Source organism: Scyliorhinus torazame, chromosome 10 (genome assembly GCF_047496885.1).
Source record: "Scyliorhinus torazame isolate Kashiwa2021f chromosome 10, sScyTor2.1, whole genome shotgun sequence".
NCBI lineage: Eukaryota > Metazoa > Chordata > Chondrichthyes > Carcharhiniformes > Scyliorhinidae > Scyliorhinus > Scyliorhinus torazame.
Genome location: NC_092716.1, coordinates 174,952,809 through 174,971,288, shown reverse-complemented (window position 1 = coordinate 174,971,288; position 18,480 = coordinate 174,952,809). Strand labels below are relative to the sequence as shown.

Sequence of the window (18,480 nt, the reverse complement as noted above, 5' to 3'; positions counted from 1 at the left end):
GGGCCACGTGTCTTTTTGAAATAGAGTGGAGGAATTTATGGTGGTGCGGGACCCTCCTGTGTCCCAAAGAAATTCGATCGGCTGTCCCCGAATTTTTGCTGCGACTACGGGTCGTCCTGACCTATCCCAAAGGGTGTCGCAGACCCAACTGGGGGAGCCCGTACACCTTCAGTCCGTTCCGGTCAAGTCCGTCTGATCCGAACGGGCGCTAACGCTATGGATGGGCTCTGCCTTTTTCTTAATCAGAGTTCCCGTCTGTTGGGCTCTCTGTGGCTTTTGGGGGCCATTGTACTCTTTTGCAAAATGTCCCAACTGTCCGCAGTTGTAACATTCTTGTGATTTGGGTGGGGGGCTGTTCTTTCCCTCATTTACCCAGGCGGGGTTGTGATGGGTTGCTTTTACTGCCTGCATGTCTGCGGCGGTTTGCTTTTCCTCGGTGGTTTTAGCGGTGGGTTTATTCTGAACAGACTGCTCCCAAACGCGGGACAATCTTTTAACCACCCACTTCTCATTATGGGCCTCTTCTGAGGAATCATAACTATTACAGGCATTCTGTCCTGCATCTGTGGCATGGGAGATAAGGGTGCCATCCATTTGGCCATATTGTCTGGGGACAAATGGGCACGGTCTACGTCTCCAAAAACAGCTGCGAAGTGAATCCACAGGCGTCCTGCGAACGCTGTGGGGTGTTCAGACTTCTTCTGCCTACACTTATTGAGGCCATCTACGGGGTCACCCCGGTTATACCCGATCGCATCCAGGATCGTGGTATGCATTTCTGCAAGAGTGCCTCCTCCTACATTCTGTGGGTCGGGAAGGGCTGCTGCTACCGATGGATCTAAACTTAGAACCATGAGCTTTACATGCTCTCTCTCATCCAGGCCGTACATGTTCGCCTGATTTTTGACGGTGGCAAAGAAATGGTGGGGGTCTGCGGCGGGGAGGAACGGTGTGATCTTTGCATTGCGTCCCGCAATTGGGTCACTGTTAGAGGGGTGGAATATAGAAATTCCGCCTCGTCCGATGTGGCTGTGCGGTGGGTGGTTACAGGGTTCATTGGAGCCTGAACTACCTGCTGTGTGGGGGGTTGGGGTGCTTTTCTCCTTTGGGGCTTTCCCTGCGCACATGTTCCCTGAACATATCTCTGTGCTGTTTCTTGTAACTCTTCCCAATCAGGGCCGTCTTCCTGGTCTAACTTTTCCCCAAAGGTTTCCTGAAATCCTTTCTGGACAGAAAGCAGTGATTGCAGGTCTGCAATCTGTTTCCGGGAATTTGCATGGTCTATTGTGCTCTGTCTTTGTTCTGTGGTGGCAGCGTGGAGCGCTCTCAAGGCTGCCTTGAGATCACTACATTGTTTCTGTAGCATCTCCACCTGCTTTTCTGCTTCTTTCCTTACCAGGACTGCACGCTGCGTGTCCTGATAGGCCTTTTCATACTGGGATTGGAAACTGCTTAAATGCGCCAGACAAGACTGGTGACCCCGTTTGGCGTCAGCCACCTCTTCATCCTTTGCTGCCAATTTCCTTCTTAACTCTAAATTTTCTTTCTCAACCTTGCATACATCGACTTTACTCATCCGATGTATGCCCTCTGATTCTTTGCGGAGCGTCTTGACAACCTCCTCTGTGCCTCGCAACTGTGCCAAACAGGACACGATTGCCATCGGCTTGCGAGCTTTCGCTAAGCTCTTGTTATGTATCTCACTCATGTTCTCCCACCAATCATAGATTATCATAGAATTTACAGTGCAGAAGGAGGCCATTCAGCCCATCGAGTCTGCACCGGCTCTTGGAAAGAGCACCCTACCCATCGAGTCTGCACCGGCTCTTGGAAAGAGCACCCTACCCAAGGTCAACACCTCCACCCTATCCCCACAACCCAGTAACCCCACCCAACACTAAGGGCAATTTTGGACACTAAGGGCAATTTATCATGGCCAATCCACCTAACCACCAAGTATGCCCTATACTTCCGGAACCTGATTTGTTATTATCGCAGAAATCATTCCACATGGGCCATCCTTTGCCCATGAGATATTTCCGGATTTCCTCTTCCCAAATGGGACACTGTCCCACTCTACGGCTGCTGGTCGATCCGACCGCAAATTCCTCAGGGTTCATGTGGCGCTGCACTGCCTGCATGGCCATCTTTCCTATCCGCTTGCTTCGTTTAAATTTGGAACAGGGGGCTAAGGCGGTGTCGTAGATGCGGGTACGGCTTGCGCTAATTTCCAAAAATACAGACTTCCGACAGTTTTGACGCAACAAAAACCTATCAGTTTTACCTTATAGCCCTGTTAGTTACACATGCATACACACACTTCCGAATTATGACTATTAATCAGAACCGCTTGAACACTTGTGGTTTTCTGTTTCCAATTGGGTTTCTAATTCAAATTTCTTGGGTTCTCCCGGAGTGGTTTTCCACTTCTAGATCGGGTCCCACCAGAGTCGCCAAAATGTTGCTCGTTTTAGCCTTAGTTTACTTTATTCTTATTCTGTCACCTTTGCTCATGAGTCGCCAGGTATCTTTCTGATACCGCCACGTGGTTCAAGTCCAAGTAATGATTCATAATGCAACACACCGCTTAGTAAGCGTTAAATCAACGCTCATTTATTATATACAGCAATTAATACTTATACAATAATCCTACTTCTAGACTACTACCTACCACTAAAGGCCAATACTTAACTTTGGAAGTGGCCCACCAGGTCAGGGAAACGAATGGTCTTTCGAATTGGGTCTGAGCCTGCGGGATTCAAAAGCTGGTACAAGTCGATAGTCAGGAGCGCCTATCTGGTAGCGATCGCTGGAGTAACACTTACAGTTTCTTGTAGAAGGGTCTCGAAGGTTGCGAGCAGGAAGAGAAGGGTCGAGTTGAACTTGGTCCCTATTCTTATAGTCCCCAGGGGCTTCCCGCCTCTCGGGGTGGACCTCGTACCTGGTTCCAAGTGATTGGACCTGGTCCCAATCACTTGGTTTGATATGCTCCAATAATGGGGTGATTCCTTGATCGGGGGGTGGTCGTTTACCTTTCTTTGTGTTAGCCCCTTCTGGCGCCGAAAGGTCTGGGTCGCCTTTCAATTGCTAATTTGTAGCAATTGTTCCCGGGGATGGCTGATTAAAATGCAGATGGCTGGATTGTTGTGATGTTGATGGCTGCAGGTATCGGTCTGGACTGACTTCCCCAGAGGCGAATACACTGTTTTACCTGCAGCTGTCCGTTTGAGTCCTGTTGGCTGATTTTCCCATCAGCCTCTTCCGTTTGCCATTTTAAATTGGGGTTTGACCATTCTAATCGGGAATCAGCCATTTTATGTGGCTACACTGGGATGGTGTGTGTGTGGGGAAAATCGTTTCTGTACGCCTGCGGTTTGTCAGCCTCCTGAGTGTCAATCACGGACCCGGCAATCCGGCACCGTTTTTCATTAGAATTGATTGTGTTCCACGTGGCACCGGTGCTAGCCCATTAATAGTAGCAGAATCGGTGCAGGTGTGGCGCCAAATTTTCTGTCGTGAAAGTCCACGGATTCTCCATTGGCGTCGGCACTTCGTCTCAGAAACAGAAAATCCAGCCCGAAGTGTTTCCCATTCCGGAAGCTGGTGGGAAATCTTCTGGCCCTGACCTCATTCATTAGGCACCCAGGGATTTTGAGTTTTTCCAAGGCAAGGCAGGCCTGATGACGCGTATCCTGCCATCCTACCTGGGTGCCATATTGGAAAAGCACCCAACACCACTGACCCACTATTGAAGAAAGAAGATGGACCTCCTGAAAATGAAGATGGATTTCCAGGAGCACTCTGAGGCTGGAAGTTGGACCTTCCTCCATAGAATCCCTACAATACAGGAGGAGGCCATTCGGCCCATCGAGTCTGCACTGACCCTTCGAAAGACGACTTGACCTATTCCCAATCCCCAGTCCTATCCCTGTAACCAGACCTAACCGTTGGACACTAAGGGGCAAGTTAGCATGGCCAATCTACCTAACCTGCACATCTTTGGACTGTGGGAGGAAACCGAAGCACCCGGAGGAAACCTACGCAGACATGGGAAGAATGTGCAAACTCCACACAGTCACCCAAGGCCAGAATTGAACCTGGGACCCTGGAGCTGTGAGGCAGGAGTGCTAACCACTGTGTCGCCCGAGGGTAGATTTGGACCTGGGCCCCTGCCACTGTGAGACAGCAGTGCTAACCAGGACGCCAAATCTGGAAGGCCCACCTGTAGATGCTCCTGTCATTCACTGCTGTGATGTTCCACGGTCCATGGTTTCCAGCACCCTCCGTCTAGAACTCTGGAGACAACCCTAGCATTGTTCAGGTGAATCCTGATATCTACATACTACATTTCCCAAATGTTTTCCCGCTGGTACCGCGGAGAATTTAGGGTTGATGGTTAGCCTTCATCGGCATCTGATTCGCCGGAGGCAAATTAGTTTCACTCCAGCCTCCAGCATGTTTTCTGATCAGCCATGGCAGGCACCAGAGGAAGATCCAGCGGAAAAACAAAATTATTAGGCCTTATGCTGAATTCAGCATCCCCCACCACTGACCACATCGGAGAATTATGCTGAAGATCTTGCTGCATGCAAAATGACTGCCTTATGATCCCTCCTCACTAAATATACATGATGTCATATCAGCAAGGTTTACAACACGTTTGGCCAGACGAGAAGAAGTTGAGGAGGTCCCTTGGGGGCCACAGAGGTAAGTATAGCTCCCCCAGTCCCTGGCACAGGTTGGTACTGCCTTGTTGGCATTGCCAGTTTGATACAGTGCGAAACTGGCAGTGCCAACATGTGCCGGCGGTAGTGCCAGAGGCAATGTCTAGTGAGAGCCCCATTTGAGGAGGGGGATTGCAATTATGTGTGTGTGGGGGTGTGGGGGGGGGGCAGGAGAGAGCAAACATTAGGGTGGGGGATGGGAAGTGCCAGCGATACCTCCGCAGTGTTTGTGGAGTGGTGCATTTATTGGGGGGGTAATGGGGCGGAAGGTGGGAAGAACTCCAATACCTCCGTGATTACACCACACTTTTGCCACAGTCAGATCAATGGCCAAGGGTGCCCAACTCAAAGTCTGCTTGAATCACCCGAATAATCAGACAAGGCTGTTTTCTCAATGTTATGGTTATATGCTATCTAATAATGTAATTCTAGAACCCTAGATTTCATAGCATCTCCGTATCAACAAAAACTTACCTGAGCTCCTCCCTTAATCGGTAGTATGTTTTTTCCAGATTTTCATTTCGGACTGATGCTGGCACATCAGGGATGAACCAAGATGCAAGGTACTTGATGCAAACAGCAATATTCTAAAACAGAAATGGAAACCGTTGTTTAATTTGATAACCTTACTTTGTAGAACCAACTGCCCTATCATATAATTACTTAGTTTGTAAACTAAGTAATTAACAAAACAGCATCGTCGAGGAGCACGCCACACGCCATTGAGACGGCCTCAGGACGTTACCTGAAAGCCCGCCCCCAGTGCTCTTGACTGCGCGGTTGACTCATGGTCTCAGCTGTTGGGAGCCCAGCGTGGCGGCTGTAGACTATGTCCAGCGCCGCCAACAGTCAGACAGGAGCCATGCTGCTGGCTGGGGGGCTTCGATGAGAACTGGGGGATTTGGTGGGGGATGGCCCGGTCCCGGGGTGGTGAGGGGGTGCCTATCTGGGAGGTCGGGTCCAGGCACAGCCCAGGCCATGTTGTAAGGCGGGACCGCTGCAGGTCATCGCATGCGCATGCGCGGCCATGGACCCGGCAATTCTCCAGGTATTTACATCGGGAAGGCCGTGCGTTTTACATGGCGCGGCTGCTAGCCCCTAACCGGTCGGAGGATCGATGCTGCAGCCGCGCCGATTTTTCCCACGTAAAACGCCATGGATCCTCTGGACATAGCCCCAAAATCGGAGAATCCAGCCCAGTTGCTTTGTCTTTAGGTCCCAGCAGAGCAAATGTGGTAGTGAAACTTAGGGCCTTGGTATTCAACACAGTGTAACTGCACTGTAGAGAAGAGAGCTATTACTCACCTCAAATAAAAGAAGGCAGGCCAAACGAGCAGCAAGAATGTGCCAGAATTGGCTAGTATGCCTTTGGTTGTGTTCATTTCTGTAGTCACGATACCTGGGATGAAACACAATTCATGAATAAACTCAAAACTTGTAAACCTGATGCAGTCGGAAGTATAAAGCAAGCATTATATATTCAGGACATCTCTGGTCTAGCACAAGTCTACCACAGAACCCTGCTGCAGCTTCTATCCTGAAATTCACTCCATTTGACTGTGAGTCCATTTCAAATGAGGGTTTAGCCTTGTTAGTTGTGATAGCCTCACACTCCTCAACTCTCAAATGCCTCCTCGAGGGCACACATGCCATATCTCAGAGGATGATGAGTGCATTCCATTGCAAGCAAACCTTGATGCCTTAACAGTTGCCTGAACTCTAGGAGCCTTGTCACCATAGAGGCAGCTGCCAACAGTCAGACGAGCACGGCTTCTTACGAGCACGGCTTCTTATGACCACTTCTCATGGTCACTTCTCATGACCAAAGGGTAAATGTGTGGATGAGCAGAGGGCAGCTGAGCATATAATCCCTAATGGTCCTGGTAGAGGTCTGGGGTCTAGGGGCTCCTGGTGTGGCTGGGGGTGTGTTCAGAGTAAAGTTTGCCAGCACAACTGGCTCGCTGGATAGCACTCTGAGAGAAAGGGGACATGCAAGGGTGGGCGAGGCTTCGGGGATTTGAGGTTCCGAGGTGGAAACCCTAATTAATTGTTGGTCTCTCTCCTCCAATTCCTTCCACATAAAATGATGTTTGTTGTCGTGGATCCCGCGGAGGCTGCGCTCACATTGCTTGTGGCAGCCGAGACAGGCAGATACCAGAGATGGCAGACGTACACCCTGAAGATCCGGCTGCGCATCAAGCTGAGGAGGGACCCAAAAGGGAGGACAGTAATGGTTCAAAGTGTACATGCGTCATTGGTCATTCAATGAGCTGATGGACACCATGTATCGTAGAAGACTACGTCTCAGCAGGGAGACAATGCGGCACATGTGCCACGCCCTTGCAGACTTGGCACCCCATGGAGGACACTCGCTCCCGGTGGCTGTGAAGCTCACTGCAATCCTGACCTTTTATGCCACCGGGTCATTCCAAGACTCGAGCAGGGATCTGTTTGGCATTTCCGAATCTTCCGTCCACAAGCACACCTGGGAGGTTATGGATGATCTGTATGCCCAGGCATCCAAAGATATCACCTTCCAGCTGGATCCGGCCCACCAAGGTGCTTGGGCTACAGAATTTGCTGTCATCGCTGGGATGCCCCAGGTCCACGGAGCGGTCAATGTCACCGGAGAATCAGGAGTGCCCTAATATTAACATAATGTGGAGATGCCGGCGTTGGACTGGGGTGAGCACAGTACGAAGTCTTACAACACCAGGTTAAAGTCCAACAGGGTTTAGTGACATCGAAACAAACCTGTTGGACTTTAACCTGGTGTTGTAAGACTTCGTACTAATATTAACAGGAAAGGGTTCCATCCCTGACTGTTCAGATCATGTGCGACCACCACCACCGAATCATGCATATGTGTGCCCGCTACCCTGGGAGTTACACGCTGAGGCACTCGGAGATTCCCGGTGTCGTCAAGGACCACACCAGATGACGGGTTGGCTCGTGGTGGACAAGGGGTACCCGCTGAGGTCATGGCTGATGACGCCGTCGGTGCAGAGGCTGAGACCGGGGCGGAGACCTGTTATAATGAGGCTCACATTGCCACCCGTGCTGTTATTGAGCAGTGTATCGACCTGATAAAAATGCAGTTCCAATGCTTGGACCGTTCTGGTGGTGTCCTGCAGTACACCCCCCAGAGGCCCTCTTGCTTTAGGTGGTATGCTGTGCCCTCCACAATATGGCACAGCAGTGGGGCAACATGCTGGAAGAGGAGCAGGAGGAGGGGCATGCGGTCTTGTCTGAGGAGGAGGGGTCCAGGAGGGACTGGAGGATGGGCCCAAGGAGGAGCCAGAGAATGGAGGATAGACGGCGGCAAGGGTCCAAATTGCGAGGAGGACCAGGGAAGCCCTCATTGTCGTGTCCAGATTCTCCCAGGACGAGAATGTTTCCATCAGCTCAAAACCCCCTCATTTGCCTCACTCCCATCCCGTTTTCCCTCCCTCCCCCCTGCCCCTGCATTCCCCACCCCCACCCCCCATTACATCACCCCTTGTGAAAATTAACGTGACAGTGGCTTCACATGCGTGAGGTGTTATGGGCCAGGTTTTAGAGAACCCCAAAGTGTATCATGGAGTTCATCTGACCCACAACTTTGAATAGATTGTTGTATGGGGAGCACAGGGCCCACTCTACAGGTGCAGTACAGTAGAAATGGAAAAGTATTTTTTAAAAGCAAAACAATGTTTATTCTATGAACTCAAGTTAATCTTTCAAAACATACAGTGAACATCTTAGCAACCATTAATTCAAATACAACCCACAAAGAATACAACACTAAGTAATCCTTTAAGCTTTCCTTTTTAACATTCATACGACTTAAAAACAAAACCTTTATCAGAAGCACATCAGGTTAAAGTCACTATTGAAAACATTTATAATTCTGAATTCACCAAATGATCAAGAGATAGTCTTTTGATGGCAGAGAGATCAATAGTACAGCTGCTCTGTCTGGCTTCAGCTCCCACACTGAAAACGAAACTAAAACACACCCTGCAGCAAACAGTCTAAAATGAAAGTAAAAAGCTGACAGACAGCCCAGCTCCACCCACTCTCTGACATCACTGCAGTAGTAAACACCCATTTCTTAAAGGTACTCTCACTACAGATATTTATATACATACCTATTTATAAACACCCATTTCTTAAATGCAATCTCACATGACAGAGGTGTGACGTTTTAATAGTGAACGTTTTACTGTGACTGTTTCGAACCCAGCTAGCTACAGATAGTGATCCCACCAGTGCCCACTCAGTGCTCCTCACGCTTCTTAGTCTTCCATGGCCTACGTCTAGGTGAGTCCCCAGGATGCACATCATAGGTGGAGGCAGCCTGCTGCCTTCCACGTCCTGTGACCCTAGATGCCCTTAGTGCATGTCCGTTGGAGGACCTGGAGCTGTGGGGGGGGGGGGGGGTGCCTCCTCTAACTTACTGGTGCCACTGGCGTGCTGTACCATCCTGTTCTGCCCGTTGCCCTTAAGGTGCCAAGAGGAGAGGGGTGTTGGAAGTACTGGAGACCGCAGTTGTCTCCTTGGTGGCGGCGTTCCAATCGTCGAGTGGGGACCTGTCCGGCACCTCACAGGCATCGGCGCACAGATGCATCTGCGCCCTGACGGACATACTGTCTGCTCTGGCGGACCGTTATACATCCAGTTCCCTGTGGACCACGTCCGCCAGGGTGCCCGGGCAGTGGGGTTTGCTGCCGTTGCCAGGATGGCCCGGATCCAGGGGGTCATCGATGGGTGCACGTCGCCCTATGGCCACCGGCGGATAGCAGGCCGCTGTTCACCAACTGTAAGGGGTACCACTCCATGAACATTCAGGTGGTCTGTGACCATCAGATGAGGATCGTGCACGTCTGCGCCCGATACCCAGAAAGTGTGCATGACTCGTTTGTGTTTGCACAATCTGTGATCCCCAGCATTTTCGATGGACGCCCCCCCTCCCCCGGCTGCGGGGCTGGTTGCTACGCGACAGGGGTTACCCATTGCGTTTGTGGCTGATAACACCTATACGGAGGCCAGAGACCGCTGCGAAGACCTGCTACAATGATGCCCATTGTGCGACCAGGGGTGTGGTTGAGGTGCTGAAGATACGCTTCAGGTGCCTGGACCGCTCTGGAGGGGGCCTCCAGTACGAGGCAAGGAGGGTCGGCCACATCGTTGTGGTCTGCTGCGCCCTCCACAATATAGCCCAGCAGAGGGGCGATGTGCTGGAGGATGAGGAGTAAGGGGTCAATGAGCGAGACATGGGGGCTGGCCTGGCACGGGAGGTTGCACTACGCTATCAGCAGGGCCAAAGAGCATGGTACACATTAGTTTTCACACGTTTCACCAACCAGGGGGGAGGGAGGTTGCAGGGCAGGGGCACGGACACTACAATACCACACGCCTTCACCACCAGACACCCTCACCTCCCACTCCACCGAACAGCCTCACCTCCCACACACCAAACTACCCGCATGCACCCCCCCCCCCCCCCCCCCCTCTGTATATACACCTGCAGCACTACGAGCCAGGGGCACTTGGTTGGCAGTGGCAGCAGGTCTGGTCCATGGGATGGAGGATGATGACAGCTCGCTCTGCGATGAGCTCCGTGCTCCACGTCGTTAGACAATGTCTGACTCATGCCCACAGTAGCACCTTCCACCTGGGTGATCCCTGCATGCGAGCTGGCCCGTCCATCACATGGCCCTGTCGAATCGCTGGGGATGGGGTGATGGGGACGGTTGGGGCGGGGGTGCTGCACGGTCCACCTTCTGGGCCTCACTCATCCACCACCCCTCACCCCGAGAGGCCATCACTGACCGCCCCACCTACACACCCATCAGACAGAGCACAGAGGCAGGTTTCAACGATGTTAACAGGTGCTTAATGTGAAGAGGTATATACAGTCTGTGCCCTAGCCCCTATAACGAAACTGTGCCTTGTATCCGTGCCAACTTAACTGGTGTCTAACTTTCTATCACTACGCCTAGGTGATTCCCCAGACAGTACAGCAGGAGTGGAGGCAGACTGCTGTGACCCCTGCCTTGTGACGAGGGCTCCCGTTGTTGCACGTCTCCTGGGGCGGCCCGGCCTGGATGGGCCCGGCTGCTCCTCGGACATCCCTGGTGGTGTGGTGCCGCCCTGTTCTGCCCGCTGCCCACCAGATGCACCAGGGACTGGAGGGGGTTGTCCAAGGTGCTGCGCTGTTCCAGGACCTCCCCTGCAGGAGTCACCGGCACGAACCCAGCACCTTCTCCTCCCTCGGGGTGCCCAATGGTATGTTAGCGACCATCGAGCACAGGGAGTGGGCCATCTCCGTCTGGGACTGCGCCACCTCCCTCTGGGCCTGTGCGACGCCATCCAGCACCTGGGCAATGGCGCCGATGCTCTCAGCAATAGCCTGCTGTTACTGGGCCACACTGAGGAGCGCCGCTGCAATCTGCAGCTGGCTCTGGCACATGGTTGCCTGTGAGTGGGTAGCCCTGCCTTGGGTCACAGGTTCCACCTGCACAGAATGCCCCAGGCCTTGCGAAACCCGACCCATGTCCGACATCGTCGCCCCCATTGCCTCCACCGCGGACGCCACCCGTGCGGTTTCGGCCTGGGTGGCACGCAAAACTGGCCCCACTCCCTGCTCCTGCAGGTGGTTGGACTACTCCACCTGTGTCTGCAGGTGCTGTAAGCTGGCCAACATCCCCTCCTGTAGACCCTGGGTCTCTGCCTGCACCTGCACTATGTGTGGGAATAGATCTTCCCGGGACCCGTCTGGGCGGGAGCTGGGTGCTGAGGCCGGCTGCCCTTCGACAGACCAGCCTCTCAGCTGCTCCTACCTCCCCCTGCTGAACCGGAGCGGCTGTGTGCTGTGCACCAGTGAGTGTCCCAGAAGCCGCCTCACGAAATAGCCTAACCGAGGTGATAGTCTCTGAGATGGTGGATGGTGTTGGAGATAGCAGTGATGGAAAGTCGATGTCCTCAACAACCCAAAGTCCGGGGTCTCCTGGGTCGTGGTCCCCTGTGTGTCTGTCCCCTGGGTCGTGGTCTCCTGTGTGTCTGTCCCCTGTGTGGTTGTCATCTGGGTCATGGTCTCCTGTGTGTCTGTCCCCTGTGTGTTTGGTCCGTGTGTGTCTGTCCCCTGGGTCGTGGTCTCCAGTGTGTCTGTCCCCTGTGTGTCTGTCCCGTGTGTTTGTCCCGTGTGTCTGTCCCGTGTCTGGTTGTCCCCTGGGTCGTGGTCTCCTGTGTGTCTGTCCCCTGTGTGTTTGGTCCGTGTGTGTCTGTCCCCTGGGTCGTGGTCACCAGTGTGTCTGTCCCCTGTGTGTCTGTCCTCTGTGTTTCTGTCCCCTGTGTGTTTGTCCCATGTGTGTGTGTCCCCTGTGTGTCTGTCCCGTGTGTGTCTGTCCCCTGTATGTCTTTCCCCTGTGTGTCTGTCCCCTATGTTTCTGTTCCCTGTTTGTTTGTCCCGTGTGTGTCTGTCCCCTGGGTCGTGTGTGTCTTCCCCTGGGTCATGGTCTCCAGTGTGTCTGTCCCCTGTGTGTCTGTCCTTTGTGTTTGTCCCCTGTGTGTCTGTCCCCTGTGTGTTTGTCCCGTGTGTGTATGTCCCGTGTCTGGGTGTCCCCTGGGTCATGGTCCCCTGTGTGTCTGTCCCCTGTGTGTCTGTTCCCTGAATGTTTGTCCCCTGGGTCGTGGTATCCTTGCCCGTCACGGGCAGAGGGCTGCTCTCCCCGGTGGTGCTTGGTTTTCTGGGGGGCACCGGCCCTGGCACTGGCTGGGGGCCTCGGATAGGCCGGGCCCATCGCCGGCTGGTCCTGTTCGGCACAAGACAGCATGTATGGTTAGACAGCCGGACGGGGGTGAGGCGTAAGGTCTGTTGGGGTGTGGGGTGAGGGGGTGTTGGTGTGTGGTGTGAGGAGGGTGTTGGGGTGAGGGGGTGTTGGGGTGTGGGGTGAGGGGGGTGTTGGTGTGGGGGTTGGGGGGTGGGGGGGGGGTGGGGTGAGGGGGGTTGGGCAGGCACACATATGGCATGAGGACCCGCAACCAGGCAAGTGGTTTCACTTGGTGGCGCGCCTCCGACCTCCGCATCGGTGACACCCCTCTCCTCCGGCCCGCTGACAATGTCTAGTGCCCTCTGCTTGGGCACGGTGAAGGGCGCAGGTCTTCCGGTCCCCCTCCGGTCTTCTTCTGCTCCCGGCGTTATGCGCAGCCTTGTCCTGGGGAGGTGTGGAGGGAAAACACAAACAGCAACAATGTTAGGCGGTCCAACGCATGCAGCCCAGGGGTTGGGTCTCTATGGCAACTCTGCCCAGGACACTCGGCCATTGTGGCTGTCATGGGTGGGTGCAGCCATGTGGGTCAGGGTGGGGGGTCCGACCGACCCCTGGTGGACGGGGGGGGTTGGGTCACATGTTTGTGGGGCAGGTTGGTTTGTGCCAGGGGCACAGTGCCCTGAGGATGCCGTGCAGCTCTTTCCTGCACTGGTCTGCAATCTGGGCCACCTCGCTGACAGCGCTGACGGCGCCTGCCACCTTTGCCCAGGCACGGCGAACTATGGTGCCTGCTGACCTCCGTCCGAGCCCGGGGAACAACACCAGCCTCCTCTCCTCCACGGCGTCCAGGAGGCTCTTGAGTTCACCGTCCCAGAATCGCGGCACTGCTCTCCGTGCGGCCATCTTATCTGCGACGCTGTGTGTATCGGGGGGAGAATTATTAAGTGCAGCCGCGGCGTCGTGCTGATCACGGAACCGGCGAATCGGCAGCCGGTCTTTCGGGCGTCTCACGATGTGCCCGTGCTAGCCCCTTGGGAGCGGTTGAATCGCTCCACCTGTGGACCCGATGACGCCGTTGTGAAACTCCACGGTTTTCACGACGACATCAACACTTAGCCTCATTTTGGGAAAATCCAGCCCCTGGTCAGTGAGAGGGAAGGATCATTTTGTCTGACGTGAACTACACACTGGAGACAGGTCATCTGGGCGAAGGGACAGTGGATCCACACCTCTCTGGCATAGGCCAACCATGCTGTCAGTGACTGGTCCCTCCTCTGGTAACCCTGCGATTTCCAGGGCCCATTCCTCATAGGCAGTGAGCACTCGAATGTCTGAGACTCTGCCCCTCATCCCATTTATTATGGGCTATCTTCTCCTGGGGGGACAAACAGAGGGCATTGTGAGCCACACGCTTTATGGGTCAGGGGGGCCTATAGCAGGTGGCATGTGTGGACACTTCTCCTGGACATGAAGGGTGTCATAATATACACCAGTATATCATGGTGCAGACACACACACACTGATGGACATGCAGTGGGTATAATCAGCATACACAACACCGCAGCCAATCACCAGTGAGAGCACACACACTATAAAGACAGGGGACAGGAGAGTTCCCGCTCTTTCTAGTATCAGCCAGCTCGGAGCACAGAGCTCACAGCCTGCAACACAGACATTCACCATGTGCTGAGTGCATCACCTGGTTGGGACTAGGCAAGGGTCAACAGGAACCAGGAAATGAAATAAACCTCCGAAGTACCCTGCAACAAGCAGTTACCTACCCCCAAACCGAGTCCGATTCCGACTTCCCGCAGACCAGTGACACTGAGGACCCGAGGGAGCCTTTTTACCAGTCGCTGTTATAACAAAGAACAGGCTGTCCCCGAATCAAAACCACCAGCCGCTCATCGGTGCACAGCATTGATCCAGACGACGAGTGGTGTGCCACCCTGACGGTCAACCGATCCCAGATACGATTCCGCCTGGACACTGGTGCTTCCGCTAATCTCCTAGCGTGGTCAGCCTTTCAGACCCTTGGGGTTAAACCAACCATTCTTCCGTCAACCTGCCAACTAGTGGACTACAATGGCAACGTCATTCCTGCTACCGGTTCATGCCACCTCGAAGTGACGCAGAACTCACGAAAAGCCATCCTTCCCTTTGAGATTGTGGGCTCCTCGAAGGACTCTGTGCTTGGCGCACAGGCGTGCAAACTCCTAAACCTCGTTCAACGAGTACACTCTCTCTCTCCCGATGACACGTCTGCCTTCCAGGATGCGGACTTCAGGGCTCAACTCAATGCCATCATCGACCAGCACTGCGACGTTTTCAAAGGCATGCTTCCATACACTTACAAAATCCTGCTCAAACAAGACGCCATGCCTGTGGTTCATGCACCTCGCAGAGTCCTAGCACCCCTCAAGCACCGCCTCAAGCAGCAGCTGCAGGACCTCCAGATTCAAGGAGTGCTCCCCAGAGTGACGGAACCAACCGACTGGGTCGGTTCCATGGTCCGTAAAGAAGCCCTCCGGCGAGCTCCGGATCTGCATTGACCCAAAGGATCTGAATCGTAACATAATGAGGGAGCATTACCCTATCCCCAAGCGCGAGGAGATCACGTGCGAGATGGCTCGGGCCAACATCTTCACCAAACTTGACGCCTCGAAAGGATTCTGGCAAGTTCAATTGGACAGGTCCAGCAGAAAGCTGTGTACCTTTAATACCCCGTTTGGCAGATACTGCTACAACAGGATGCCGTTTGGGATCATATTGGCATCAGAGGTATTCCACCGGATCATGGTGCAAATGATGGAGGGCATTGAGGGTGTGCGCGTCTATGTTGACGACATCATCATTTGGTCCACCACCCCGCAGGAGCAGATCAGTCGCCTCCAGCGCATTTTCAAACGAATACGGGACCAAGGCCTTCGCCTCAACAGAGCCAAATGTTCCTTCGGCCAGATGGAACTCAAGTTCCTAGGGGACCACATCTCCCGGTTGGGTGTGCGGCCGGATGCGGACAAGGTGGCAGCCATCACGGCCATGCAGAAGCCAGCGGATAAGAAGGCGGTCCTCCGATTTCTGGGCATGGTCAACTTCCTGGGGAAGTTCATCCCCAACCTCGCCTCCCATACCACAGCTCTCCGGAACCTGGTCAGGAAGATGACAGACTTCCAATGGCTTCCCGCCCACGAGCGCGAATGGGAGTAGCTTAAGACCAAGCTTACCACGGCCCCGGTATTGGCATTTTTTGACCCCACGAAGGAAACAAAAAAGCCAATCCGGCATTGGGGCGGTGCTCCTGCAACACGATGAGGCCTCATCATGGGCCCCCGTTGCATATGCGTCACGTGCCATGATCCCCACGGAACAGCGCTTCGCGCAGATCGAAAAGGAGTGCCAGCGCCTGTTAACTGGGGTCGACAAATTTCATGATTACGCGTACGGCCTCCCCCAATTCACTGTCGAGACCGACCATCGCCCGTTGGTCAACATTATACAAAAAGACCTGAATGATATGACCCCTTGCCTCCAGCGCATTCTGCTTAAACTCTGGCGGTACGATTTCCAGCTCCTATACACCACGGGCAAGGACCTGATCATAGCCGACACTCTATCCAGGACGGTCAACACCCTGTGTAACCCAGAGGGGTTCGTCTGCCAGGTTGACGCCCATGTGGCCTTCACGGCCTCTAATCTGCCGGCCACGGATGAACGCCTTATCCACATTCGCCGCGAAACTGCGGCTGACCCCCTACTACAGCGTGTCATGCGCCACATGACGGACGGGTGGCTCAAGGGCCAATGCCCGCAGTTCTACAATATCAGAGACGATCTGGCAGTTGTCGATGGTGTCCTCCTGAAGCTGGACCGCATCGTGATCCCGCACAGCATGCGCCAGCTCGTTTTGGAACAGCTACACAAGGGCCATCTTAGCGTGGAGAAGTGCCGACGCAGGGCCCGAGAGGCTGTGTACTGGCCCGGCATCAATGAGGACATCGCCAACACAGTGCTCAACTGCCCCACCTGTCAGCGGTTCCAGCCGGCCCAACCACGTGAGACCCTACAGCCCCATGAGTTGGTCATGTCCCCTTGGTCTAAGGTAGGCGTTGACCTGTTCCATGCGCTCGGCAGGGACTATGTTCTGATTGTAGACTATTTTTCATACTACCCGGAGATCATACGCCTGCACAACATCACATCATCGGCGGTCATCCGTGCCTGCAAGGAGACCTTTGCTCGTCACGGCATCCCACTCACTGTGATGTCGGACAATGGCCCCTGCTTCGCGAGCCAGCAATGGTCCTACTTTGCCAGGAGGTACAACTTTGTGCATGTGCATCCAGTCCCCTGCACCCCCAATCCAATGGCAAAGCGGAAAAGGGCGTCCACATCGTCAAACGGCTCCTCTGCAAGGCTGCCGATGCAGGATCCGACTTCTACCTCGCTTTGCTGGTCTATCGTTCGGCCCCACTCTCCAAGAGACTGTCACCAGCCCAGCTGCTCATGGGTCACATCCTCAGGACCACGGTGCCGTCCATTCATGTCCCAGGCCTCGACTACGTTCCGGTCCTTCAGCGGATGCAACAGTCTCGTGCACAACACAAGGCGGCGCATGACGCTCGGGCGACTGATCTCCCTGCTCTGGCGCCGGATGACAACATCCGCATCCATCTTCCGGAGGGTGGCTGGTCTGCAACTGCTGTGGTTCTTCGGCAGGTGTCTCCCCGCTCGTTCCTGGTTCGTCTGCCAGATGGTTCCATTCGCCACCGCAATCGGCGTGCCCTTCGTCTCGTTCCATGCTCGCTATGTGATCCTCCACTGGTGCCACGCCCTCCTGTTGTCCCCAACTACGAATATGTGGAGATTCCGAATACTCTGCATCTTCCTCACTCTGCCGTGGCTCAGCCCGTTCCTCAGCCGGTGGCTCCTGACCCACCCTTGAGGCATTCAACCAGAATTCGTCGCCCACCTCAGAGACTTGACTTATGAATTTTACGATGTTGGACTCTTTGATCTGTTCTGTTATCCTGTTTCATCGTTCCAGTAGTTGGTATATAATGCTCATTTCGTTGTTGGTGTGACACCCTATTTCTCGGCACCAGGCACTTTCCCGTGTAAATAGATTAGCCTCATGTACATAGTCATGTAAATAACATGCACACACATAGTCAGGTACATTCACTACACAATATTTATTGTCATGCAGGCACATATTCTTTATATAAAAGGGGGATGTCATAATATACACCAGTATATCATGGTGCAGGCACACACACTGATGGACATGCAGTGGGACCAATCAGCATACACAACACCGCAGCCAATCACCAGTGAGAGCACACGCACTATAAAGACAGGGCACGGGAGAGTTCCCGCTCTTTCTAGTGTCAGCTAGCTCGGAGCACAGAGCTCGCAGCCTGCAACACAGACATTCACCATATGCTCAGTGCATCACCTGGTTAGGACTAGGCAAGGGTAAACAGTTAAAGCTGGCATTGCATTTACCCACAGTTCAAGTATGTTAATATAGTTAACCTTATAATAAAAAAGAGTTGCACCACTGTAGTATCAGGTATTGCGGTACCTGAGTGGCTGTGGACCATTGGGTAAACCTAGCAGCTTACCATTGGCTGTGTGGTATGAGGCTCCACCCTGACAGGTGGGGTATAAGAACAGATGCCAAAGCCAGCAGCCCTCATTATGTACCGAAGCTGCTGGGGAACAGATCTAGTCTATTAAAGCCTTCAGTTATGATACAACCTCGTCTTCGAGTCTAATTGATCGTGCATCAATTTAATAGACTACTCTTGAGCTGAAAGAATGGATCTCCGAATCAAGTCGGAGTGTCTACAACTCAGCCCCCATGCGGAGAACTCGGCTGCGATTTTTCAGCACTGGCTGGGGTGCTTTAAAGGCTACCTCGAGACAGCCGGAGGCACCCCCTCAGGAGAACAGAACCTGCATCTCCTACACTCGAGAGTAAGCCCTGGAATCTTCTC

At 53.7% G+C, this 18,480-nt stretch overlaps 1 protein-coding gene across 1 annotated transcript in view; it reads right to left on the bottom strand.

Moving 5' to 3' along the window:
- LOC140430273 (anoctamin-9-like) overlaps positions 1 to 18,480 on the bottom strand; it is a 630,447-nt gene that overhangs the window by 25,126 nt on the left and 586,841 nt on the right. The window contains exons 22-23 of the mRNA XM_072517696.1: positions 6,030 to 6,123; positions 5,199 to 5,311 (exon numbers count right to left, since the gene is read on the bottom strand). Coding sequence (XP_072373797.1) covers positions 5,199 to 5,311; positions 6,030 to 6,123 — 207 coding nt within the window. The remainder of the gene's footprint in view (positions 1 to 5,198; positions 5,312 to 6,029; positions 6,124 to 18,480) is intronic.